At 47.1% G+C, this 26531-nt stretch overlaps 1 protein-coding gene across 1 annotated transcript; it reads left to right on the forward strand.

The window, feature by feature from the left end:
* The first annotated feature begins 1219 nt into the window (after window positions 1–1219).
* On the forward strand, window positions 1220–25799 carry METRNL (meteorin like, glial cell differentiation regulator). Its single transcript, XM_027715708.2, has 4 exons — window positions 1220–1497; window positions 7175–7563; window positions 24057–24116; window positions 24829–25799. Exons 1-4 carry the CDS (start codon window positions 1385–1387, stop codon window positions 25143–25145), a joined length of 879 nt encoding a protein of 292 aa, XP_027571509.1. The 5' UTR covers window positions 1220–1384; the 3' UTR covers window positions 25146–25799.
* Window positions 25800–26531: the final 732 nt, after the last annotated feature.

Genomic DNA, 26531 nt, shown 5'->3' on the forward strand with positions numbered 1-26531 from the left:
CTCAGAGCTGGGATATCCTGTTTTAGCCATCGGATGCTCTCAGACAGCACCGGGGCACTTAGCAAGGTGTTTTAACAGGTACTAAGGAGGGCAACACACCGAAATGTGTGAACAGGGTGTAAATGTTTAATGCTCATCCATGAACTCTCACCTAGAAAAATCCGTGCAGTGCCCTTAAGAAAGCTGCATGTCAGACACTTGAAAGAACAACGGGAGACTAAGAAACTCAGTGATCTGGAAATATTTTAACCCCTCTCCTATCTGTGGATGTACAATATCAATCTCGACCCCCTTGTTGCTTCTTTGAAAGAAATATATGGCACCTGGCATATCAGAGCACAGTCTGTGTGCAGCTGGATCCTCTTCCCCCTGCCCCCAACCCCACATCTAGGGTTTGTTTTTCCCCATTTATGTTGTCCCGGGTAGTTTGGGCTTTGGGCTGATTCACCCCCTGCGCTTCCCTCACGTCCTGGAAGGCATTTCTTTGCCTCTGGTTTCTCGCAGAAGGGTCTCTGCCACCAAGGGTTAAGTATCCAAAGTCAACAGCGGAATAAACATGGACATTAAACGAGACAAGGAGTTATCCCTAGCGGTCATTAAGTGTTTGAAGAGTTATACAAATAGGATCGAGTACCAAGTGCTTCCTGGTAAGTGAAGGTTCCAGCAAAATTATCAGCCTCCATCCATCAGGAATTGTGTCCAGGTGGACATCCCACTGCAAGCAGAGTCACCTGCTGCAGTGCTGGAACCCACGGCTGCACCCCAGGGACAGGTGGTGGGTCACTGCGGGCACCTCCGGCTGCCCCCCCCCGGGATGGATGTGTGTCACTGGGGACACTCACGGATCCACCCCGGGACTGGATGCGGGTCGCTGCGGGCACCCACGGCCTCCCCCAGCGCAGAGGGCGCGTCTCAGTGACTTTCCCAACCAAACGAAACCCTTTGGTACCACGGGGCATCACCTCTTCCCCGGGCAGCCCGGGAGGGCCCAGGCAGGGCAGCAGCGGAGCGGGGTCTCCCCCCGGGCACCTACAGGGGGGCGAAGGGGCGAGCCCTGGACGGGCCGTGCCCGGGGGCGGCGGCGCTTCCCGATCCGGCGCCGCGTTTTGCCGGCGCAGCAAGTGCCGGAGGAGGAGGAGGAGGAGCGGCGGGGGGAGCCCGGGGGAGGAGGAGCCGGCGCTCGGCCGGGCCGCTCCCGCCCCTCAGCTGGGAGCCCGCAGCCAGCGGGTGCGAGCTGCAGAGCGGAGCGGGCGCCGCGCCGAGCCGGGATGCGGGAGCCGGGCATGGGGTAGCCGCGCTCCCCAACCATGTAGGCGAGCCCCGGGCGCTGCGCCCATCGCTCCCCGCCGCCTGCACCCCGCGATCGCTCCGGGCCGGGGGGACCATGCGGAGCGCCCCGCTCGCCGCGCTCCTGCCGCTGCTCCTGGGGCTGCGGCTGCTGCTGGGCGGCGGCGCCGCGGCTCAGTACTCCAGCGACCTGTGCAACTGGAAGGGGAGGTGAGGAGGGAGCCCAGCGGGGAGCGGGGGTTGCCGCGGCCATCGCCGCCCCCGCCCGGGGAAGAAGTTGGTGCCGAGCACAAAAGGGGGACCCTCCCGCTGCGGAGCGCGCAGGGGCTGCGGTGCCCGCCCGGGGCTCGGGGGAGGGAGCGGCGGAGAGAGGGCTGGGGGCGGCTCTGCCTCCTCCCCGGCGGGCAGCCGGACCCTCCGGGGGGAGGGATGGAGGAGCTGGGGCGGGATGGGCTCCCAGCGGCGGGATGGAGAGGCCGGGCGGACTGGGCTCCCCTCGGCCCGGCGGCGGGATGGAGGGGCTGGGAGGGGGAAGGCGGTGCCAAGTCCGCAGCAAAGAAGTTTCTCTCCCCGCGACCATCTTCCCCGCGGCCCCAGCGCCCGGCGGAGGCGGCAGGCGCGGGGCAGGGCCGGCTCCGGCCGCTCGGGCAGCCCCGGCTCCGCTCTGCCCGCGATGGGTGCACCTGCGGAGCGCTCCCGCCGCAGCCAGGGCGGCCCTCCCCGGAGCTCCTGCTGGCCCCCATCCCATCTTCTCCCTTCCCTTCGCGTCCCGCATTTCGCGCCGTAGCCCCCGGGGGTCCCTCCCTGCTCCCGGGCGCTCGTCCCGCGGAGATGATGATGATGATGATGAGCCCCGGGAGCGGGGGCTGGCACAGCGGCCGCGCTCCTGATTTATTCTAATTGCACCGGTTGAGAAACCTCTCCAGTTCTCAAGTGTTTATCTCCCAAATTATCTTTGCTTTAATTGTTTGTAATATGTTTAGCGTGTGTGGTTGGGTCTGTGACCTTCTCCACTCTTCATAGGTTTAAGAAAGCGACTCTGCTAAACCAGCAAGTGTTGCTGGGTCAGACTTACTTGAAGAATGAAACGGTTCAGTTCTAATATGTTGCTTAAATCTGACTTTCTGTAGCATAAAAGTTTGACCGACTTGTATCAGTAGGGTATTTTCGAGTAGGGACAATGTGGAGTGGGGAAACAGCTGGACTGACTTTCAACATCATAATTTCTTATCTGTCACTGTCTTAAGCATGCTTATGCTTGATATTTTACTTTTTTCCTGGACTTTTCTTGACAACTGATGCGTAGTTAATTGCAGTGAATCTACTTGAAGGCGAGTGTGTTTGATAGAGACTGAACCTTTTCGTTCTGTGGTAAAATCCTAATTGTATCATTTTGCTTTACCAGCCTCCCCCCACCAAAAAAACCAACCAACCAACAAACCCTGTGCCTGCTTTCATCCCTGAGCATCCCAGCTGCAGGTACTTACCTGGATCATACCACAAGTACCGCAGCATATTTTTTAAAAGAATAGTGACAAACCCCTGAAATCCTGTCCTGTTTGGCTCTTACTTTTGTCCTGTTCTCTTAGAGCAAGCAGTGACCACTCCTGTCACCTGAGCAGGGCTGGAATAAGCAATGACTTGAGTATCCACTAAGGAGGTGATGCTTGGGGTGGGGGCAAAATGAAATCTCATTTTCTGTAGCTGAGTTTGGGTGAACTGGCAATGCAAGCTCGGATTTACTCACCTGTTGCTCTCGTGAGCCAAAGTAGTGACGGCTTCATGATGATGCTGTTGGAATTGCAGAGAAGGAAGAGAGCACAGTTCAGCCTGGATGGTTTCACTTGTGTGAGAGAGTTCCAGAGTCCAGGTGGATTGGAGTCTTGGGAGGGGATAAAGTAACCCAGGCTGACTTTGGCCCTACTGGTAGCAAACAGGTGTTGTTAGAAATGCTGGCAGTCCTAAGGCCATTAAATATCATCTGCTTCCTCCTAAAAGAGTAGCAGCTAAGAAGGAAAGAAAGTGATTTGCTGTACCAGTAAATACCATCTAATTAAATATTTGTGTGGATACTAATAGCTATGTGGGTTAGAAAGGATTTTTTTTTTTTTTGTATGGAATGTAATATTTTGAAGTCGTGATGCTTTTTACCTTAACTGTTGGAAAATGCTGTGAATGCCAAACCATAGTCTTTCTTCCCACGTTGAAGTCCTAGGTTGTCTTGTGCTGGTGGATTTGAGAGTCATGTCATCTCCTACAGTAAACCTGAAGGCCTTTTCTCACCGTTATGTACAAGTCTATATTAGAAGAAACAATCTTAGAAACAGAATATTCTAGATATATATTTTTTTTTTCCTCATTAACTTATGGAAAAGTGATGAGCTTATACCCCTGAGCAGGATGAAGAGCTTCACTAGGATTCCTATAGCTCTCCCTCATGCTTCCAGGGAAATCTGATGCAATGCACAGCTTGACACCTGCAATTTAAGTGCACTCAATAGGCCACAGCAGCATCTTAATAAATAGCTTGGCAGAGAGCTTCCAGGAAAGCTTTGTCCAGGAGAAAGCAGAAACCTCTCTGTGCCGTGTGTCTGGTTATTACTTCTGCTGTAAGTTTAGGGTTTTGTGCTGCAATGACCTCTTGATGCTTTGGGCAAAAGTGGTTCAGTGACAGGCTGAGAATAAGCTGGGCTGGTGTGTTTGACTTTAGGCTGTAGAGAGAGAATTCAGCTCTGATGTGGCTGCTTTGTGTCCATTGATCTTGCCCTTGGTACTGGTGGATGCTCTAAGGAATTCTGGGTGCTCTCTAGGTTGTCATCTTTAATTAAAAACTCCAAGTTAGGATTAAAAGTTCCCTTCATTACTGCAGCATGCAGGGAGGACATGGGTACTTTTAGGGCTCTTCAACACATCTGTGATGGAATAAATAAATAAATAAATAGCTTTTTCCTTTAAATGACACCTGTAGCACATTGCAGCATAACAGCTCTGCAGCAGTAACAGGTCTTTCAGGGTAAACATAAGGGGTGGCTGAAGCCAGAAAGGGAGATGAGTGAGGAGACAGATGCAGTGATTCAGGATGTCCTCATGGATTGGTATGAGGAACTAGTGCTTGTTAAGTAAGTCCCAACAAACAGCAGAGATTTAAAAGGGGTGATGGATGGCTCATCCATCACTGCAACCATGAAACAGCTGCCTTGTCTCCTTGCCATATGATCTAAAAACCAAAAAACAAAACTCAAATGAGTTTGGGGGTGAAAAAAAAAGGCTCCTGGACCTCCATTACTGTATGGACATGGTGTGTGTGACGCCTGTCTAGTGAGAACTAAACCTGGTGTTAAACCATCCCTGCGTGGTGACCTGTCATTTTGACTCAAAGCAAAGCGACGGGTTTTACTGGATGATGGTGGTTGCTGTTAAGCAATGTGAACATGTATTTTGAAATCTGCTTAAGTTTTGAGTCATCCTTTATTATAAGGCTTAATGTGTACAGGTACTTGTGCTTGATGTATCTGTCTAATGGCATCACTGTTGCCTGTGGGATATAATTGGCTTTCAGAAGATAATTTCAGAGTCCACCCTGTTTTTTGTTTGAACAAAATTAATGCTAAGACTTTTTTTTTTTTTTCCTCTGGCAGAAATTCACTGCCTCAGTGTTGTTGGGATCACTTGCAACAGCAGTTTCACTGCATGAGTTCAGAGTTTTGCCCCTGGTATCTTCCTTCTGTTTAAGCACTCAGGCTGGAATGTGCCAGTATAAGTCCTGCAAAACCTCTGCAGCTTCTTTTGGTGTCTCGATGTGTGAGGGTAACTTTCTGCCCCTTTGCTGAGGGGTAAGCTTTACACTGTTTAATTTTACTTATTCACACCTTGCACATAAACAGACTTCTGTGTTTTCTGTTGAGTGGCATCATGTGTGTGCTGTGCTGAAAACTGATTTTGTGGACCAGATGTGGATTTACAGTCAACTTGAAATATCCCATTGCAAGTTAAGTTTCCTGAATGTGTTAAGTACTACTGAATTTGAGGGCAAGAGACTAAAGGTTAAAAACTCGTCCCTCTTTCCTCCTCATCTGTGTTCTTGATGTGGCTTTCAAGATTATTCAAAAGCACATGTTTGAAGGCTCTATTGTTATTAAATATGACTTTTTTCTTTCTGAGCTTCCTCATGTAACCTCTATCAAGTGGGTCACACCAACACTCACAATAATGAGTCACGTCAACAAGTAAATGCAAACCATATGTTGGGTTTTTTTCCCTTTTACACATTGCTTCTAGTTAGTTTCTAACTTGCTGACTTGAATTTAAAACCTGTTCAGCACCTGAATATATCTTTGGGATGAGGAACTGTGTATTTGGACGTTTCTGTTGAGGAACCAGAACTTGATGTCATCACTTGCACTACACCAAAATACGTTTTTGCCACAGGTTTCCTGTGTAACCTCAGACAAGTCACTTAATCCTTTTTAATCATTTTCCCCCCCCCCGTCTTGATTCATCTGCCTACAAGTGGGAATGTTGTGAAGCTTCCCAAAGTCCTGCAAAGCAGACCCATGAGCTGTGATGAAGAGTCTGGTTTTGGGTAGTGCTCTATAGGCACAGAATATAAGATGCTTATGTTTGAGAACTGGGTACACAGCGTAGGAGGAGAAACAAGCTTGGTGGTGAAGTGGTTTGCTCATACTCACTTTATAGGTTTGTGACAGGACAGGGACTGGGACCAAATGATTTTTGCCTAGTGGCCCAAATACTGCAGCCAATAAACCAGGCTTCCCACAACTTGCTCTTGTGACTGGAGTGCCTGCAGTGCCAGTGCTTTGAGTCACGTCAGGTAAAGAACTGGTGGGGTTGGTCCAGCAGCAGTGACGGGCAGCAAGGGTTGTTTAGAGCTGCCCTCAGCTTAGGCTATGGGCAAGCAAGCCATGGGGATTTATTAGTCATCCTGCTTGCCCACAGTGGTTTGCTCTCCTTTCACCAGCGGCTGGCCCTGAGACCCCCGTGTTGCTCTCCTGTCCCATCTCTGTGGTCTCTGTGAAACGGCTGTTGGGGTGTTAATTTTTACCCATGGTGCTGAGACTGATGGTGGCCCTGTGTCCCAGTGGTAGTAAATGGCCACATATTCCCTGTTTTGCTGAACACCCATAGCTGTGTGTCTGCTTGTAGCCCATTGGGGCTGGACAGTAAAGTGATGAGCTAAGTTTAAACCTCAGATTGGGAAGTAATGGGGGAACAAGTACCTACCAAAGAAAGCAGCACAGTTCAGTGCTTCCCCAGCTATGACTGGGGACTGCAGTGTCTTTTCTCCTGACCTCCCAGTTTGGAGCTTGGGGCTGCCCAGCTGGGCCGCAGGGTATCAGTAACACACAGAGCATAGCTTTGCTGCAGTTCACAGGGTGAGCTTGGCATCCCTCCCAGTTTCAGATCCATTGGGAATATAGACTTGGAAGGGGAACAAAGTACTTGGAAAAAGGTGGAGTCTGATCTGTGAAGCTGGAGAACGCGCTGGTTTGAGCCACCACCAGGAAGGATTTGGGGTGTACGTGTTTTGTTGGTATGCACCGAGTCATTTACCCCAGCTCAGCTGATGGGCAGTAACTGGGGCTGTAGTAATTTCATTGCTTTTGATCATGTGCTTATATCCTATTTAATTCTGAAGCCTATTACTAGTGGTTGGACTTATTCTTTTGGGAGATGATTTGAAGTTGTCCCATAAGAATAAAACTGAAGTGTTGCAAGAGACCTGCGTTGCTGAGCTGGATGAGCCAATGCTCGGTGCTGTCCTGGGCTTCCTGCGTTTGTTGATGTGGGTCTTTGAAGGTTTGAGGTTATGACAATCACGTTGCTGGCTCTGTCATTTCTCTAACTTTCTCTTTCTTTCTTCCCCCAGTGGCTTAACTCACGAGTCTCACAGGAAGGATGTTGAACAGGTCTACCTCCGCTGTTCCGAAGGGTCCATAGAGTGGATGTATCCCACGGGGGCACTCATAGTCAACCTGCGACCCAATATTTCACCTGCCTCTTACAAACATTTGACTGTTTGCATAAAGCCCTTCAAGGACTCTGCAGGAGCAAATATTTATTTGGAAAAAACTGGAGAACTGAAACTCTTGGTCCGAGACGGAGACCGCAGTCCCAGCAGAGTGTATTGCTTTGGCTACGACCAGGGGGGCCTGTTTGTGGAGGCCACTCCCCAGCAGGACATTAGCAGGAAGATCACAGGCTTCCAGTACGAATTGATGAGCAAGGGGATAGCAGCTGATTTGCACACAGCTTCTGGTGAGTTCCGGGGCATTGGTCATACTTCCACACACTGCCTTGGATGCAGAACAGATGGCAGAGCGAGCGAGTGGGAGAGTGGTCGGGGCTGAGCTTCGTGTGCTTTTAAGGACATGTTTTATAAACAGGCTGTTGAGGAAGACTTGATTTTTTTGTTTGTTTGTTTTTGTTTTGTTGTTTTTTTGGGGGGGCTGGTAGCATAGGCTGAATTGCAATAATTTGCTGAGGGCTACAATGTGAAGGATTTTCCCCTTGCAGGCATGGGGTGAGTCACAGGAGCTGGCTTTGCCCTACGCTGAACTCCAGCGTGAACTGGGCTTCCCAGCCTTGCTGTAACACTTTTCTAACTACTTTTTAACTCAGTTTTTAAGACCCCGCTGCATGTTTTGAATAATAAACATTTAAACAAGGAGGAACTCCTTTTCTGCGAGTTTTTTTTTTTCCCTTTGCAACTAGTGCTACTTGCTGACCTAATTATTGCTTTTTCTTTTTTAAACAAGGAAAATGGTGTGTTCCTTCCTCAGCTCTGTTTATTGCACTCTCCTGAGCATTACTGTGCCATGGCACTTCAACACCATGACAATACTTTTACAGGGCCAATGTCTTCTCTCCACCATTATGAAAAGCAAGTTTTGTAGGGAGGAGTTTTATTTATAGCTTATAGGTAGGAGGAGTGGACCAACTGAAAGAGCTTACTAACCTGTAAAGTCTGATACTAAATAGCATTTGGGAGCAATGGCTCTAAGCCTGAGCTAATTGTGCTGATCAACTGGATGACAGGGAGAAGGGAGAATTCCCTTTAGATAGCTGGTATCTGGTTCGTGCATCTCACCCATTCAGAATTGCCTCTAGCTTTTATCCCCAAAACTAAGGAGGGGAGATTCCCAGAATAGCCTGAGGAATAGCACATCTAGGGTAGTTTGTCTCAAATGACTACACAGGTTTCAAGGTTTAGGTATTTTAAGTGGGGAACCAGATTTGTGGTAACCAGATGATTTCTCCTTTGCAACGTGGGCTGCCCTCTCTCAAAAGAGTGAAGGGGAGGGGGAGAAGAGTCCTCACAGCACACTTGGGATGACTCAGCCCAGGGCCAAACCCTCGGTGAGGGAGGCTGAGCAGCCCCAGTTTGTAGGCTGGGCAGGTTCTGTGGTGCTGATGCTTTGCCCGAGATGCTGCTTGATAAGCGGTGGGGTGGTTAATTAAAGTGCAGCTCTATCTCCCAGGCTCTGCATCCCTCATCCTTCTCTGGGATAAGTGATTGCAGAACTGGTCCCATCCTCTCCCCTCCCCTGGCTCCCTTCCACAGCAGGACTCTGGCTCTGGGTGTTTGTGTATTTGTGCAGACTCGCTGCCCTGCCAGTGTTTGGATGTTGTCACGACAGCTTGGATGGGGCTTTATTTTTGTGCTGGACTGAGATGAGCAGTTCTAGGCTCAGTCAGACTGAGGCAGGGCCGATGCAGTAACCCCAGCAACTGATAGGTGGCGGCTTTGCCATTAAAACAGAAAAAGATAAACACAAATATTCCAAATTTTAAGTAATGTCTTCACTTTTGCCGTGTTCACAACTAGTAGCTTGTTATCGAGGGTTCTGCTCTGCTTCTACATCACACAAAGTGGGGTATCTCTGCAGAGCTGCTTTCCCAGTAAGATCATTTATGCAAAGATGAATATGCTCTGCAGAATGTCAGCTATGTAGTAAAATTCCATTGCAGGAGACATTAAAAACATTGTTTAATCAGTTATTTGGAGAATGTTCTCATTCAGTGCTTCTTTCTTTGACAGGCTATGGGGATGGAGACATGGGCAGGCTAGTGAGAAGTGACTCAAATTTACCAAGAAAAGTCATACTTCTTTTTTTCTGCAAAAAATTGAAATTGCTTTTGCATATAGTAAATGATATGAGAGAAACACTGCTTGTCACTGCTGGGTTTAGTCTGCACACAGGGTTTCTCCTGACCTTTGCTAACATCAAGAGGATTTGCTGCTGACATCCTTTACCAGCACACGCCAGCACAAACTACTGTGTTTTCAGAACTGAGTGCTCTTCTTTTCCACATAAAATCTTGGAGGTTTTTAAAGCTGATGGGAGTGTCTTTCAGAGACTTTCAGAAGTCTGACTGAGGACTGAATCCAATTACAGCCCTCCTCTTTGATAGGCACATTAAATCACTTTTTTGGTGACTGCTGTATTTTCGGCTGTAACAGACACTGGTTGAATTTCAGTGCTGTCTTATGAAACAATGTGGTAGGGAATCTGCTCCATGCTCTGTCTGTCTTGTTTGGCCAAAAGAAGCTTTTTAATAGTTCATCAGCAGAGCCTTCAGGGCAAACTGGGGATCTCTATTGTATTTTAAATTATTTCTCTTGCCTTTTTTTGGATCCCCAAACTCTGAGGAGGGGCTGTGGGGGGTTGAAAACACGATGCAAATGCCATACATGACTCTTTCCACTACTCATTTAGATGAGCACTTTTATTCTCCTATAAATATCTATATGTCTGGGGAAACTGCCAAATTGCTGCCTTGTGAGGCTTCCACAGAGCAATATATTTGAGGCTCTTTGCAGTTCGTGGACCTGCTTTCTTCTGGAGCTGCTTCTAGTTTTTCTGTGAAACCTCAGAAGAAATGCCCTTTACAGAGCTGTTCATTTGGAGGGGAAGTTTACAATCAATTCACTGAAATCACTGGAGATTTATCAGAGAGGAGGCTCAAGGCAGAGGCAAGTGCTGACCTTAAAGGAGTTGAAAACTGGGTTTAAGGTCCTGTATTTCTCTCTGACATTACCTCTGTCCCTTGGTCACAAACATAGCTTAAGGTGTTTTCTTGGCTGCTGCACGCTGGAAAAATGAGGCTGCTCCTGTCTCAGTTGCAGTTTGACAGAGTTCAGCAGAGCTGGCAGTAGGTGTGAAGAGATGACGAGGATGTGAGATGCTGTTGTAGGTGGGGGCTGAGATGTGCTGGGCAGAGGAAGCTGCAGGGCTTCATCTGGTGGCAAAGGACTGAAAATCACAAATACTGCATTATTTTCTTGTGACTGCAGAGTGGGGAGATGACTATCGTAAAAGACCCAGGTGTGGGGCTCAGTAATCCAGCCCTTTCCTTGTGCAATAACTACTTGCTAACAACTTCTCCCCACTTTCCCTAAATGCTGTGTTTGTTTCCTGGTGATAATTGTTGTACTCTGCCCTTGAGTTTACTCTCTCTTCCTAACCTGGCATCCCAGCTCTGATTAAAGGGTGTAAGTCATCTGTTTAATACTTTAATGACCTGTTGTGTCCTCGGAGTCCTGACATTGCAGGGTGCATCAACAAATCAACAATGCTTGGCAGGGTGCCTGTGGTTTAATTAGAAAACCTCAAGTTTTATTAGTTTACAGCCATTCTTTCCCACTTAATCAGGGTCTAGCAAATAATTCAGCAGGTTCTGAATTGGCCTTTCCCTTTTCTTGGGAAGGTTGAATGACACAGGGCAGTCTTACAGTTTTCCAGATCTTGGTGGTTTAACCCTTTTCATGGCTCTGATTCTGCCTTACCACATTTTCTTAAGATTCCCTAGCTGTAGGAAGTATTTGTAATATCCTGAGAGGTTTTAATTCAGATTGCTGACATTTGGTGTGGGAAGCTTTTTACTGTGATAGTAGCAATCAGAAAAGCACATTTCTGGAGGGTTGTTTCTTAAGCTGGAAAGAGGATCAAAGGCAAGCAGGGCTTGTCACCATCTAGTGGGAGTAGTCCCTAAGAAGGGTCACCTTGACAATTCAGGCATCTTGACGGGGTGTGTTCTCCTCTTGATACCCAAAGTGATAGGTGACTGAAAGTGCTTTTGTTTTCACCTGAGGTTTTGGGTTGCACCCCTGTATCACTGCCATCCACACTGATGGTCCATTAAGCAGCCAGGCTCTGAAGGTGTTTGCCCAACTGAAGAACTGAGCCACTGTGACATTTTGGCCTGAGGCCAGTTGAGAATCAGCAGAACCTGTTTAAGTTGTTGAATTCTGTTGATTCTGATCTTTTCTGCTTGAGCTGGAAGAAAATACTCGGAGTCTCTGCTATACTGGCAAGTAGACGGAGGTTTTGGCAAAAGTGTTGTTTGGCCATTACAATTCCTAGAAGTTTCCTGAAGGTGATGACCCACACGAACTTCTCAGCTGCAGTGGAGCATATGCCAGGTCCAGGTCTGCCTTGCAGCACAGCAGGCTGCTTGGATTAAACTCCTGTGGGAAGTGTGAAGGTCCCTTGAGAATCATTTGCTTTTTCAGTCCTTCAGCTTCTGCTCAGCTACTGTGAAACAAGAATCTGTAGGTTTGACCAAAGGTTGTGGAGGGGAAGGTGAATCCTCTTCCCCTGTCCCACCAAAGGACCTTTATTTTGTTACCTAAAGTCTGTGTTTCAAGAGTGTTGCATCAAGCTCTGGATCCAGCTTTGTGTAAGCTGTGTAGTTTGCTTTCCCCATTGCACTCATGGGGCTGTCTGTAATTTAGTTGTTAGAGCTCAGGAGGTAAATTCAAAGCCCTTTCATTACCCACCCGCTTTTGTGTAGCAAAGAAGTCAAACTTTAACAAAAATGTCCCTTTATCTTGATGGCATCTACTGACTTAGTGCAGCTTTAGTAGCTCTTTTATATATTTTCTTTATTAATGCTGGGTACCTGTCTGAGAATATTAATAGGTAGGAGGTACAGCACTCAGGTGGGTATCTGAAAAACAACGCAAAACTGGATAAATCCAGTTAAGTAATTAACAGTATTCAGCTATTTCCTGTATGCTGTTAATTCACTGGCCTGAGAAAACAGACTGGAAATTCAGAAAGCTCATAAGTATTTGGGCTATGCCAGTGTTTCTGCTAACAAATGGGTTTTTGAAGCACCCCTCTTAACTTTTGATCTTTATTGCAGTGTGGGTTTGGCAGAGGTGGAGCACCAATCTGCTGTATCTCTGCAGGTACCCTCCCAGAGAGAGCTCTTTTGTCATCCCAGCTCGTAGGATCCTAATCTCCCACTTTCCTCTGGTTGCTCCCAAATATCCACTTTATTTTTTTTTTTCTTTCTTGGAGGCTGAATGTGCTGCTCAGCTTTGTAACCTGAAGCAGCAGCTCATCGAATCACAGAATGGTTTGGATTCTAAGGGACCTTTAAAGACCATCTAGTCCAAACCCCTGCAATGAGCAGGGACATCTTTCACTAGACCAGGTTGCTCAGAGCCCCAGCCAAGCTGGCTTTGAATCTGTCCAGGTTGAGGGTATCCACCACCGCTCTGGGCAGCCTGTGCCAGTGTTATACCCTCACACTGGTGTGTTTTTCACTTCTTGTCAGAGTGGAAACCTCCTGGTTCCTGGGGGAACCGCAAGGAGGAAGGCGCGGTCGGTGCCCGCTGGGCTTGTTGCTGCCGTGGGCAGGAGAGGTGATGGAAAGGGGCACTTGGAACACTTAAACTGAAAGTCCCCGTGACCTTTATGCTTAGCACAGGTTCTGCTTGAGTCACTGTGACCATCTGAGATGTTGGCACCGCATTATGTGGCAGGGTGGGAGCACCCCTGGGTGCTGTGGGGTTGGCGGGGGGGTTTATTCTAACACACCCCATCTTGCTTGCTTTGTATGTTTTTTCCCCTTGTTTTCCACAGAGGATAAAACTCTCATACCTCTCAGGGTTAAGCAGTGTTAGGAGGGCTGGAACTAGATGGTTTAAAGTGCCTTCCAACCCAAACCATCCTGTGAGTCTATGATTTGCACAGAACAGGTTGATACCACACTCCTCCCATTGGGGTTTGCTGGTGAAATGCACAACGAGCAGCAGAGCAAAGCTGAGGGATCTGTCTATAAACCTGAGCACACCTTGCTGAGTGGCAGCTCAGGGAGGCTCACAGGTGCACCTAAAGGTTGCTGATTTAATTGCCTTTTCTCTCTCTCTAAAAGATCAGCAGCAAGTTTTAAGAGAAAAACATTGGAAAACAGCCTTTAATGCAGTTGTTCAAAATACACTTTAATTATCTGCCTTATAAGGGACCCTTCTGACACTCCTAGTTCAAGATACTTTATTTCCAAAAGGTTTTTTTCAGGAGGCTCTGCCACAGTAACTTTGTCTTTGCCATAGTAAAAGATGATACAAAACTTGGTGCAAAGTTAACTACAAAAGTATAAACAGCATTCCCTAATCCTATATGTATCTGAAAAAGCACAGTTAAAGCTAGTTTTTGAGGGCATATCACTGAACTGGATGTCATGGGTCAGCATCTAACTGCATCAGGCTGGCTGCTGTGTTACACTGCCTGGAGTGGGATTAATTTTGAGAAGCTGGAAACCTGCTCCAATTATTCATGTGCCTGAAGTGGTCAGGTTTGCAGTGAATGATTGACTGGGTGGGAGAGTTTGAGAGCAAAGTTTTAGAGTTTCTTCCTGTGTGAAGTGGTTTCAAAGTGCAGTTCTGATGCTCGGGGAATGCACACCCCCTTACCTCGTCCTAAATCGAGCAAGGGTGGTGTTTTAGGGACCTGAGACTCACTAAGGTGAAAAATATTAGACTGGGAAGTCTTCACCTTAAAAAAACCAACAAAATTGAAGGGTTGCCCTAATTTAATCTCTCCTTCCCCCAAGACACTGGCTTTGCCAGCATCTCCTCTGCCCCTGCTCGTCCTTTGATGTCGCCAGCACAGGAGCTGGTTTTGCAGTGGGCAGAGGAGGTGACAATGGGGCTGCAGTGATAAATACACAGCTGCAGGGGAGAGGGGGAAGAAAATAGCTTATTTTTGCTAGACTGGCCACGAATGCCGTTAGCTTATTTCTCAACTCAGTGGGCAGTCAAAAGCAATAAGCAGTCAGGTGTATTGTCCGGGCAGCTGGGGCTCCCTCGGCTCTGACCTTTCTGTACCGCCGAAGATGGTCCCACAAACAGAGCTGCAATCCTGCAGAGTTGCTTGGCAGTCTTTAATAAAGCTCTGTGCTTGCTCTGCAAAACTGTTTAGTTTGCTAATTCCTGAGGCTGTAGCTAAAGAAGGGATGGATGGGAGGGCGGGGGAAGTGCATTCCTCTTCCCACTTATTGAAACATGGGCCAAAGCTTTCCTGTCTTGGGGTCTTGATTTGCAGGACTGAAAACCTCTTTTACCTTAATCTGTGCTAGAAGCCAGAAAATATTCACTGTAATACTACACAGATACTTGGAAGACACTCTGGACCTAGAGCTGTGGTGGAGGTTTAATGCTTGGTGTTAAGAAGCTGCTGCTGTGTGACACACAGCCAGTTCAACTGTGCTGCTGGTTCAGATCTGTGGGAGGATTTTTTGGTATGGGTTGGATGGGCACCCTCTGACTCCTGTATGGGATTTGAGTCCTGCAATGGGCATAAACTCTGATTTTCTGTGTTGAAGCCCTGGGAGTCTTGTGGTGATCCTTAGTGCTGGGATGTGCACACGGAGCCTGGCCTGGCTTTCCATGGCATCAACATCCACCCAGATCACCCTTTGTTTGTACAGGATGCACCTCTGCCCCAGCAGAACTGTCAGTGGCCTTACACCAACTTCATCTATCTGCAAGTGGATGTGTGAAACTTAGGAGAAAAAACAAGTTCTTATGTAGAACAGGTGAATGCTCTTAATATGACCAAGAACTGTGTGCTGTTAAGTACGAAAAGGTGATATATTGTAAAGCTTTTCCTGTTACAAATGGGAGACCTGAAGTAACTTTTTTATAGGTTAACTGAACAATCTTACAACATCTAGGCTCTGGCTGTGTGAGGTGTAGCCCTTCCACAGCCCTTCTCAAAAATAGCCTGATCAAATAAACGTGGTTTTATAATGAAACCTGGCCTTGCTCCTTCAGAGCTCTCCCACATACCAAAAAGAATTTGATTTCTAGAAACAGGAAGGAGAAAGACCTGTGTGGATCTGAATGCATATACACTGTTTTTTCCTTCTTTTTATTTCTTTCTCTCTCTTTTTTTTTTTTTTTTAAAGGCACTTAATCTTTGATCTGTCATTACTCCACTCTCAGGGTTTAACTTTAACCAGCCACTTGTTACTTAATTCTATTCCCCTGCTCCATAGAAGTCATTAATGGACCGAACCGAAGGGGAGGGAGGGAGGGAAGGCTTTGTGTTCCTGGCAGGATTCCAGCCTGGCAGTAGGTGCTGGCTCCAGCCTCTCCTAAACCCCTGGCAGGGGCAGAGGGAAGTGCTTGGCTGCACTGTTTCCCCAGGGCATGGGAGTAAAAAACACCTCACATTTTCATTTTCTGCCTCACAAGCACTTGGTGACATCTCAGCTGAGTGCTGTGTTAGCTATTGGAGACAAAGCCAAACAGGACATCAAAAATTTTCCTTATAACTTTGTGTTTTCTGACTCGTGTGTGATTTTACGAGGCTTTGGAATGACATTTTCTTTAGAAGAAAGAAGAAATATTTTCGGAGTGTATTTTAGGAGGGGATGAGCCAAGCCATAAATCTCTGTGGGTTCTGAGTCAGTAGAATATTTGCTTTGGTGCTGTGCTATGGGGAGGTGGATGGGCAGCTCAGGGGTGCGATGCTGATACTGCCTGTGCTGGCAGGTTCTCCTGGGGTGACAGGGAGAGAGATCCTGCCCCAGCCCCTCTTCTGCTGGTCAGAGGGGATTAGAGGAGCCCCTCAACCGTCTGGAGGCACCTCTGACTTCCAGCAATTTGTCTGTCCTCATGTTTCCCATTCCTAATCCCCCTTGGGCAGCACTGGTAGGTTTGAGGAAGGAGAGAGGTATTTTCTGTGAGATAAACAAATAGAGCTACTTTTTTATGGCCTTATAGTGGTGTTTGGTGCATGACCAGCAGGAGACATTCCCAGCAGTTACCTTGCTGCCAGCTTTTCCCTTTAACTGCAGTTAGGGAGGGAGAGAGGGAAAGCAAAGGAGTGGCAGATGTGCACATGTGCTGCTGGCACAGGAACAGGGGCTGGTGCTGTTGCAGAGACACTTCTCCTTTGCTGGGCTCTGCTGCTGCAGTGCAGAGAGAGGAATTTAACTGGGCATCTGATCTGCTGAGTGAGGCTTTTTGGACACAACACATTGCAGATTTGACTGTAACAGAGGGTTTTTACAGAACTGTGATGCAATGGGTAAGAGTAGGAGCTGGGCTGGGAGCTGGCACTGATCCAGTCACTGCTACTCACCCCAGCTCTGGGGTTTGCCATGGAGGAGGAGGAGATGGGACAGAAAGAAGTGTCTTGAAGCCCTGTCACTTATCTTTTCTCCTGGGTTGATGCTACTTATGAATGGACCTGGAGGTAGAGTTTAATAATGGCTAATGCTGCTTGAATAAAAACGGCTATGTGGAGTTTTCATTCCTTCCCCCCCCCCCATTTTGTTTTAAATTTTAAACAAATGGCTGTTCGTGTTTCTAGCTGACCTTTCAGCTCATTTGTTAGAATGGGTGCTGCATCTTGGAACAGCAAAAAGGCACCAGCTCTGCAATCCCAAAGGATCCTTATGTGCTCTGTAGCTGCTGAGCCAAGTTTCAATTCGAAAGCCATTGCAAATGGAGCTTGCCTAGTACCAAATCTCTTCCTCACATTGTTTACACAAATAGTCCATCTTTGGTACTTAAGGACTTAAATACCCTCTTGGAAGACATTTCTGTGAAAAGATAAATTTCTAGTTTATGGTCTCTTGTCTTAACATTTCTCAGAACACAAAGGTCATCACATGCCTAATGGTGAGGTTCACAGTATGCTTTTTTTGTTCTTTCTTTGCAGGAAGGAAGTGGTATTAACTCAGTTGTCTTGGCACAGTCTATGCCACAGCCTACGAAAGTCTGCATTTCATTAAATTTAGTTGCAGGTTTAAATTGTTCTTGGCCAGTGTCTCTATTTTCAAGTTACTTCTGGAAACTTGTACATAAATGCAAGTTGAACTGAGTGTTAGAAACGAGCTAAGGCAAGGAATGGGAGTTGACACTTCCTTTTGTGAAGAGGTAAAATCACCAATATCCCTTCTGCACGTGGAGGGGTCAGGGGAGGATGTCCATTGTAGCACCATGATCTTGGTCCAGCTGCTCAGTCCATCTGTTCCTGTACCAGATCTAGGCTGTGTTGTGGCTGTAGAAGGGAATCTTTGAGTTCTGTGTCTGTGCTCATGGTCTTTGTTCTGAGCTGCCTCTTCTGCTCAGCACAGGGGCTCAGATTAACTTTCTAGCAAATATGGGGAAGGACACTTCTGCTTTTAGAGGACCACTAAACTCTCTCAGGATGTAATTTATAACATTAACCTTCTATTCATTGAAGAAGCACAATCTCTCATTGCAGCCTCCCAGCACTTAAAGAGGGCTTATAAAAACAAGGGGAGCGAGTTTTTATGTGAGCAGGCAGGACAAGGGGATATGGTTTTATGCTAAAAGAGGGAAGCTTTAGGTTAGGTGTTAGGAAGAAATGTTTTACTTGGAGGGTGGTGAGGCCCTGGCACAGGTTGCCCAGAGAAGCTGTGGCTGCCCCATCCCTAGAAGTGTTCAGGGCCTTGGATGGGGCTGAGAGCAACCTGGAAAATGTCCCTGTTCCTGGCAGGGGATGGAACCAAATAATCTTTAAGGTCCCTTCCAGCCCAAGCTGTTCATGATTCTGTGGAATTCTGACGCTTATTGATCCAGAGGACTGGGAGCAGCACAAGCCCAACTCTCCTGTTTGCTCCCTCGCTGGACATTTTCCTACTGACACGCTGGAAAAAGTGCAGTGCTTGCAGAAAGCCCTGTAATCCTACCCCATCCAAAGACAGGAAAACCTTGTAAAACCAAAGAGTGATGAGAGAGCTCCTCTGTGTGTTGTGACGGCGTCAGTAACTTCCAGCCCAGCTGTGGAGATGCTCAGTGTCATCTGGCCCCTCGCTGGGACTGCAGGTATTGTGTGAGATGCAGGTGTGCTGGGTGCAGCTCTGCTGGCCTCAGCTCCCAGCCAGCACTTCATCTTCAGTACGAGAGGCACTGACAGTGCAGATGCATTGATGTAGTTTGGGTGGTGTTTCGGTGCGGGGGTTGTGAGGGTTTTGAGGTTGAGTGTTGTTTTGGCTTGCTCAGGAAGAGCTTTCTGAGGGGGTGAGGAAAGTCGAGGTGTATCTAGAAAGGAGAAGACTAGTCACAGCCTGGTAAGCCAGAGTGGTTGTCAGATTCTTGCCCACCTCCACTGCAAAGCAGCAGGTATTTTTGTTTGGGATATAAGCTGCAAGAGGTTTGTTTCTTGGAAGAAATGTTGCTTCTTCAGAGAGGAAGCCCAGGCATACCTAGGGAGAAATAATTACAAGGATTTATTCCGCTTTATAATTAGTTAAAGTAGGATCAGGGCCAGATTTATTTTTTGTCTTGCTCATATGATGTTTGCCCTTAAACTTTTTTCTCCTGGATAAATCACTGGTCCAGTAATCAGTTGAGACATAGTCATTTCTGCTTAGGACTCAGAGAAATGATGGAGAAATGCACCATCACTGGAGAAACCACATGTCTATTTTTATAATCTGCTCTCAGAAGTCTGTACTGTGCATTTCCAGGAAGGAGACTCATCCTATGATGCCCTTTCCAGTAGGGTGCTGCCAGCAAGAGGTGCCAATTAGAGAGCTGCCAGCAAGAATTTGAAAGATGTGGGTGGGTTTCTTTGTTCCGTATGAACTAATGCTGATGTCAGTCTGAACTTCCATCCAAGAGATGTGGCTGGGACCCCACACCAGTACTGGAGGTGCTGCAGTACAGGCTTGGCTTAAATCAACCCGGGCTGCAACAAGACCCATCTGAATGTCTTGAAGAGAAAAGGCTACTTGTTTTAACCAAAAGATTTAAGCCTAGAACTAACAGAAAACAAGCTTCAACCCTGCCTGGGCCTCCTCTGTGGCTTTTGGTACTTAAAAGGTCTGATTGCTCTTCAAAGGGTTATTCAGAAGTACCAGCGTGTGGGTGATGTGTGCCACGGGCAACTGGAAGCTCAGATAAAGAGCTCAGTGTTTCCCTCCCCCACCATCCACACCTCCACCACACCGCAGGCACCCTCTCCTTCACAAAACCGAAGGGTATTCCTCGGTGCAGCGGTTTTCTGCAATTGCTTTGTGTTAAACATTTTCACTTCTGCTTAAAGGGTGTCTTCTCTTCCTGTGCTCGCTGCCGGCGCGGGGGGTGGGTGTTCAGCACAGCCCAACCGGGGACAGCGGGTGGAGAAGGGCTTTTGGGCTCACTAAGAGGAGTTTTGGGACAGAGCGCACAGACCTGCAGCCTGGCTCATCTGGTGTTCTTGAGAGATGAGGTTGTGGAGCGCATTGAGAAAATTAGGACAGGCAGAGGAGGCTTCTTGCTTATGGGTTGGAAGCTGGTTTAGGGGTAAGGTGAGGTCAGTCAGACCCATGGGTGGCTGTTGAAACACAAATGTTTCAAAAGAGGATCAGGCCCCTTCATGTGGTTTCTGTGACGCCTGCAGCCAGAGCCAGCACGTCTCGGTTGGATGTGTCCTGCAGGGAGCTGTCATCCTAAACCACAGCGATGGCCCTTCCATAACCCCCACCTCCTCCTCTCCAAGGAAAGGAGGGTTGCGTGCGAATGTCACAAACCAAAGGAGGAAGGACTGGAGCTGTGTGTGTGAGCTGAGACAGGACAGCAACACCACCCACCGCGCTCGAGGCAGAGATTTGTGCTAAACTGCAGCACTAAAGGTGCGCTTAAATCCATCCCCAGTATTGGAGAAAACCCTTTCTGGACACCCCAACTCTGATGCTGGCTGAGCTGGGCACCACCTGGGGCTCATGGCACCTCCTCAGGGCAGGTCCCTCTCTCTTCCTGAGTGTTTCTGCCTCCCTGAGGAGAGGTCCAAGAGAGGACCAGCAAAGTGTTTGACAAAGCTGTTGGCCAACAAGTGCAGTCTATTGTTAGCACCACCACGTCCTCCTCAGTAACATCAGGTTCAGAGGGCAAATCGCTCAAAGCAGCTGGGACATGACTGCTGGCTTGTGAGGAATGATGTAATTACATCTCCCTCTGCGGGGAGGTGAATAGAGAGGCCTTTGGAGGCACTGGACTGGGGGGGCGTGGAGGGAGAGGGCTGCCTCAGGTTACTTCAGGTCAGGATACTGTCAAAATCCATCAAAGGCATTCCCAGGAGAGTCGGCAGCCGACGTGCACAATGCAGGCTTTATGCCACCGGTGGTGGAGTTGAGTTATAGGCATCTGGGCTTTAGAGGGCTTCAATAAAATGTTGTTTTTCTCTCTCTCTTCCCCCCCCCCCCCTTCCCCTGCTGCTGTATGAATTAAGGCTCTTTGGCTTATCAAGTTAAAAGGAATTAGAGCAGCTGACGTTGATATTGTTGTTGTTGCAAGTTCATAGACTTGCTTTTGGACGCGAGAACCTGGGCAGCCCTCGAGATGTCCCCGGGGAGTCAGGATTGGGCAAACACAAACACAGCCGCCTTGTTTAGTAACCGGGCCTGTTTCCCCAGAAAATGAGCATCTTCACCTGCTGTGCACGACTGAAGTGCTTTTCCTGGTTTTCTTTTTTTAGTTATAAGGATGCTTCCCATCCTAGCCTGAGGTGTGTGTGTTGTTTTGACCCACAGGTGGAGGGAAGCACCTGCTGCCCGATCCAGAGGGAATGAGCTGAAACTGCTGCTCAAGTCCCAAACTTGTGCCATAAACACACAGGCTCCTTCCTGGCTGGGATTCAAAAGAAAGTGTAGGCATTGCCACCTCCTAAGGATTTTGTTTCTTTTATGAGCCTGGATAGGAATGAAGCTTTGATTGTAGCCAGTGGATGTTATTTGCTTTTTAATGGTCCATTTACCTCGGCAGTAATCCTTCACGACTGGCTTTCCATCTGTGCTTGCATACCTTGTTTTTGCCACTTGCGAGATCTATTTGATACTCTGTGAATGCAGATGTGGGAGTTGTTCCACAGAAGAGGATTTCTGGTCTTCATCTGTCTGGTGTTGCAGTGATGGGTGGTGGAAAATGGTTGTTAAAGCAGCTCACATGCCACCACACTGCTGTGAGTCAGCTGGATCTGAAGCAGGTTTTAAGCAATGATCTAGTGTGAGCAATGCCGAGCACTTTTAATTTCCTCTTGCATTTAAAAGGCTGCAGGATTTTGCCTTGGGTCCACAATTACAAGGATTTGATTCTGTGTATACATGGAGATTTGTTCATTTGATTTATTACAGTGTCAGTCTATTTAAATGGAAGGAACCACTTTTAAAGTATTCTGTTTTTCATCTTTTATGCTGTTGCTTGTGTTGCTCTCCTTTGGAGAACAGAAGTGCCTTACTCATCTTGGTGTTTTCAATTTTCCAGTGGGGTTGGATGAACTACAGAGATGTCTGGTCTAAACCAAGACTGTTTTCACTCAGACTTAAAAAGGCTGAGATGCCTTTTTATTATTAGGTCTTCGCAGAGCAAAATATCTGAAATCCAACTGGATTTTGAAGATGTCTGTCAGCTGTGCTTTGTTTTGGAGCTTCTATCCATGTGGAAATGCTGTAAGATTCACACAGGTTTGCAGATTCCCTCCATTTGATTAACCTCAGTCAGGTCTTGATTTGGACAGAGGGAGGCTGGGGAAGAGGGACATTTCCCCTGGATGGATTTGGTTGGTGCCATGAATGAAACAACTCCACAGTAGGATGTTTTGTGATTAATACACTAAAACTTGCCCAGAGAACTGGTGGAATCACCATTCCTGGAAGTGTTCAAATTACGTGTGGATGTGGCGCTTGTGGACATGGTTTAGTGGTGAGCACAGTGGTGCTGGGTTAGTGGTTGGACTCGATGAATTTAGAGGTCTTTTACAACCTAAATGATTCTGTTATTCTAGTAAAATTTTCTCTGTTGGGCATTTGGTCTCACCACTGATCAAAATCTCTTTGAGTCTGAAAGTTAAAATATCTTTAGCCTGAATTTATTCTGGTGCTCCATTTAGGTCCAGGCTTCATCTGGTTCTGCATTTCTCATTATATTGAATGTTTCCAAAAAAGAGAGCTGAAGTGGTATGTGGGGAAAGAAGGACAGGAAAGGCTGACCTTGTTTCTAAGGGCCCTGAAGGCATTCAGACAAAACAGAAATGCCAATTGATCCAGATGCTATTTTGCCTGTTCCTTGTCATTTTTTTTTGGAGCTTTTTAACCTCCTGGAATTATTCCTTCAAATACCCCTGCCCAGAAATGTGCATTTTACATTCCCTTTAATCCTATTAAACAGCGTGTTACACTGTGTATTAATCATCTGACTGGAGCAAATCTGGTGGATTTGGTTCAATAATCCTTCTTTCTGGATCACTGCTTTCCTGGGACCTTGGAAAAAATAAGAGATTTGCCATGTCTTATGTTAGAGTGGCTTGTGCTGACAGAGGAGCATCAGAGGCACCAGCTGCACGTTGTGTAGACAAGTTTAAATCTACTTCTTAGGGCAGTGGATAAACTTCTCTGGGAAGCAGGTGGGGATGAGAGGAAGGGCGTGACAATTTTGGGAATCTGGTAACTAAGTGTTTTCAGATGTTGAGGTTCAAAAACTGATTTTTTTTTTTAGGGGTGGGGAGAAGTGGGGTAGCTTCAGTTTGGGGTTTGATGGTGGAATGTGTGATGGAATCAGCTGCAGCTCCAGGGCTTCGCCTCATCTCCAGTGGAAGCCCTGCTCTGCTGTAGTTCTGTGCCTGTGCTGATCCAGGGTCTCCATTTTTCTGACTGATGTGCTGAGATGACACCAAGTGACAGACAAGGGCTCTGATCCTTGTGCCACCGTGGACAGGCTCACTGAGCATCCCCAGGCAGGGCAGACCTTGATAGTAAGCAAATTCCTGAACTCAACAGGGTATTATAGAAACATCTGTATTGCAACTACAGCACCTTCTCCTCAGAAATATCTGGCTGAGTACAAAGAGGAGCCACATTCTTGCATTGATTAGATTAGTGCAGATATCCAAATGTTTCCAGCAGTACAGGAAATGGTCTTTGTGCTGCTTGAGCTCGAGCAGATACCGAACAGATATTGGGCTCGAGTTTCCGCTTTGCCTCAACGCCCTCCAACACATGCATTGGGGTTTTTTCCTCCCCTCTTTGCCTCCCCCACTCTGTAACCTCCTGGATCTTTGATGTGGTGATGACTAAATGGCTGTGAAATAGCCCAACAACACTGGATAGAAACTATAAGAGAGAAGCTTTGCCATCAGAATATAAAACCCACACAATCTTACATTAAGCTTTTGAGAATGTTGAATTTACAGCAGAGCACCCTGCAAATGCACCCAGCATCAAAATATATTTTGCATAAGCACAGCGAGTGTGTGGGGTGTTTGCTACACAATATATCCCAGCAGGATTGGTAAAGAGAACCATATTCCTGCCTAGGTACAGAAACCTCATGGGGACTTTAGAGTCAGCCCCCACTTCTTGTAGTGGTATTGATGTCTTACAGGCCTTTAAACTGCTTGTCTCTGTGGTGTGTGTGTGTGGGTTGCCACATTTTTGGTTAATTTAAATGGCTTATTTATTTACTATTGTCTAGTCCTTTGCTAATTCTGACCCTTCCTCTCCAGCTCCCTGCCGACCATGCAGCGACACAGAGGTTCTCTTGGCTGTCTGCACTAGTGATTTTGGTGAGTTGTTGCTTCTCCCTGATGCCAGTGTGACATCCATAAACACCAATGGACACCTCCTTACCCTTGGCAACCTGCACTGGCAGTAAATGTGGTCTAAGGGAGTGCATGGAAGAGGGAGGAGGACGTGGTTTGAAGGACCTCAAAACCATCTACCATCTGCCCAGCTGGCACTTCCCCAGGGTGGACAGAGGGACCCAGCAACCACAATAAAAGTAGAAGTTCCAGGACTTGGGTGCATCTAGGAGAGGCCTTTACTTACTGCCCTACAGCGTTGGTTGACTGCTGACAAAAGACCAAAAGTTTCAATAATTGTCTGTGCTTCCCTTTTTAAAGGGGAAATTAATATTAGCTGGTATCTGTGATGGCTGGAGAACAGAAAGTAAGTTGTCAGGGAGCATTCAGCTTATATCTTATTGTTGGAACTCTTCATCATGATTAATGCTGTTTTTCTAATGCTGTTTTTCTAATGTGTTTATTTCTGTGTTTATATTTAATATATATGGGTGCCCTTTGCTGGGCAGGTTACAAATATAAACTATAACAAATGCAAATATATACTGGAGGTTACTGGATAATCTCGACTCTAAAAATAACAAAGGACCAAAACTGGGGCTTCCGTGGTGAAGTCAGTCCCCCTGGTTGTACAGGGCTGAGTTTGGATGAGAGTTTTCCAGAGTAATTAATCCTTAAATATTTTCTCTGTTTCCAGTGATCAGAGGCTCCATTCAAAACGTAACGAACGAGGCAGAAGAGCAGGAATCCATCATTCATGTTGGTGTCAACAAACTGTACAGGCAGAAGAGCAAAGTCTTTCAGCTGACAGGGGAGAGTGGGAACTGGAGAGGACAAATAAAGACCTTGCTGGAGTGTGGGGTGAAGCCAGGAGATGGAGATTTCCTTTTCACGGGACGTATGCACTTTGGGGAGGCCAGGTTAGGCTGTGCCCCTCGTTTCAAAGACTTCCAAAGGATGTACAAAGAGGCAAAAGACAAAGGGCTGAACCCATGTGAAATTGGCCCAGATTGAACCCCCCTGTTTGGCTGAAGGTCGCTTTTAGCGCTTGGCCAGGAATATTTCCTGGTCACAGTGAGAACTCTGAAGAAAACTGGGAACTGAGAGGCTGGACAGATCTGGAGGGCAGGAGAGACCCCACAGGACACCCACAACCTGCTCATAGACTAATGGAAGCAACAGAGGTACGAGCTCAGAAGGCTGCCAAGCAAGCAAGGCTGGATTTTTAACCAATCTTGTCCGTATGAATTAAGTTATTATATTTTTTTAGTGACTTCCTTAGGAAAACAAACAAACAAAAAACTCCCACGTCTTAATAAAAAAAACCCAAATGAAAGCCAAGATGCCTTTGTATCTTTTTAATACTAATTTTTAAAAATGTCTTAAGCTGATGTAGCATTTGGTATGGCGTATTCTGTATAAATGGCCGAGAATGTGATAGAGCACGGTAAAACATCTTAACATGGATGCTTTGTAAAAAGCTTGGTGTACAATTCAAAGTTGTTTCTTATGACAGAAATTTATGGAGCCAAACTCTTATGTGTGTGTGTGTGTTCTTTTTTTTTTTTTATTTGAAAGAATGTACAATCGCCGCCTGCAATTTTTTTTTTTTTGGTCCAGGCTGGCAAATTCTTTCCATTCCAGAGAAATAAAGGTCCCTGGATTTGACACATGCTGTTTAAAATCTTTATTTTTTTCCTCCTCTGTAAGGCTGATCTCGGCCAGTCCAGATGTGCTCAGACATCAGCTCTGGGCTGCTCGCTTGTTTTGTGGCTTCTCTGAGCAGAACCAGAGTTCCTGTGAGGCTTTAGAAACCACAGTGTTTTTCAAAGGGGAAGCAGGAGCTATTTTTGGAGATTTTTAGACATGTGTCCAGGCAAGGCTTTAAGTGTTCTTCTCTCTGATGCCGATGGCGTTATTTTGGGAACGGCTCCAAAGAGCAGGCTGCCCCTTCATGTTCAGCTTGAAGCTTTCATTTGTGCTGGCTGGCAGCTTGGCACGAAGGGTTCGTGCCTGTGAGTCCCAGGGGACAGGACCAGGCCACCTTATGAAAAATAAGCACTTTAATACGGGTGGGCCACTCCTGTGGGAGGTACAGGAGCTCTCCCGCCCTGTTCATTCCCACTGTTCCCCATAGCCTGCAATGCCTCACTCTTATGGTGCCTTCACAGGGATTTTAACCTCTTGCCCATGTTTGTTCTTCAGCACTTTCTACTGCTCCAACTTTTGTTTTAGGCCGTCAGGTTCTTGCAATAAAAAGTTTCCACTTAGTGACTCTTTCTACCTCATCCCTCATCTCTCCTTCATGTGACTGGGTTCTGAGGCTCAGGGAGGGCTTCTGGAGCAGCTCAGGGGATGCAGGAAGGTCTGAGGTGGATGGGATGGATGGGGTAAGTGTTC

The sequence above is a fragment of the Pipra filicauda genome, unplaced genomic scaffold (genome assembly GCF_003945595.2).
Source record: "Pipra filicauda isolate LSUMZ 115617 unplaced genomic scaffold, ASM394559v2 scaffold80_size11013439_pilon, whole genome shotgun sequence".
Lineage (NCBI taxonomy): Eukaryota > Metazoa > Chordata > Aves > Passeriformes > Pipridae > Pipra > Pipra filicauda.

Coding starts and splice junctions, on each gene's coding strand:
- METRNL (XM_027715708.2), top strand. CDS start 1,385: ATGCGGAGCGCCCCGCTCGCCGCGCTCCTGCCGCTGCTCCTGGGGCTG. Junction 1,498..7,174: donor CTGTGCAACTGGAAGGGGAG/GTGAGGAGGGAG, acceptor TTCTTCCCCCAG/TGGCTTAACTCACGAGTCTC. Junction 7,564..24,056: donor TGATTTGCACACAGCTTCTG/GTGAGTTCCGGG, acceptor CTTCCTCTCCAG/CTCCCTGCCGACCATGCAGC.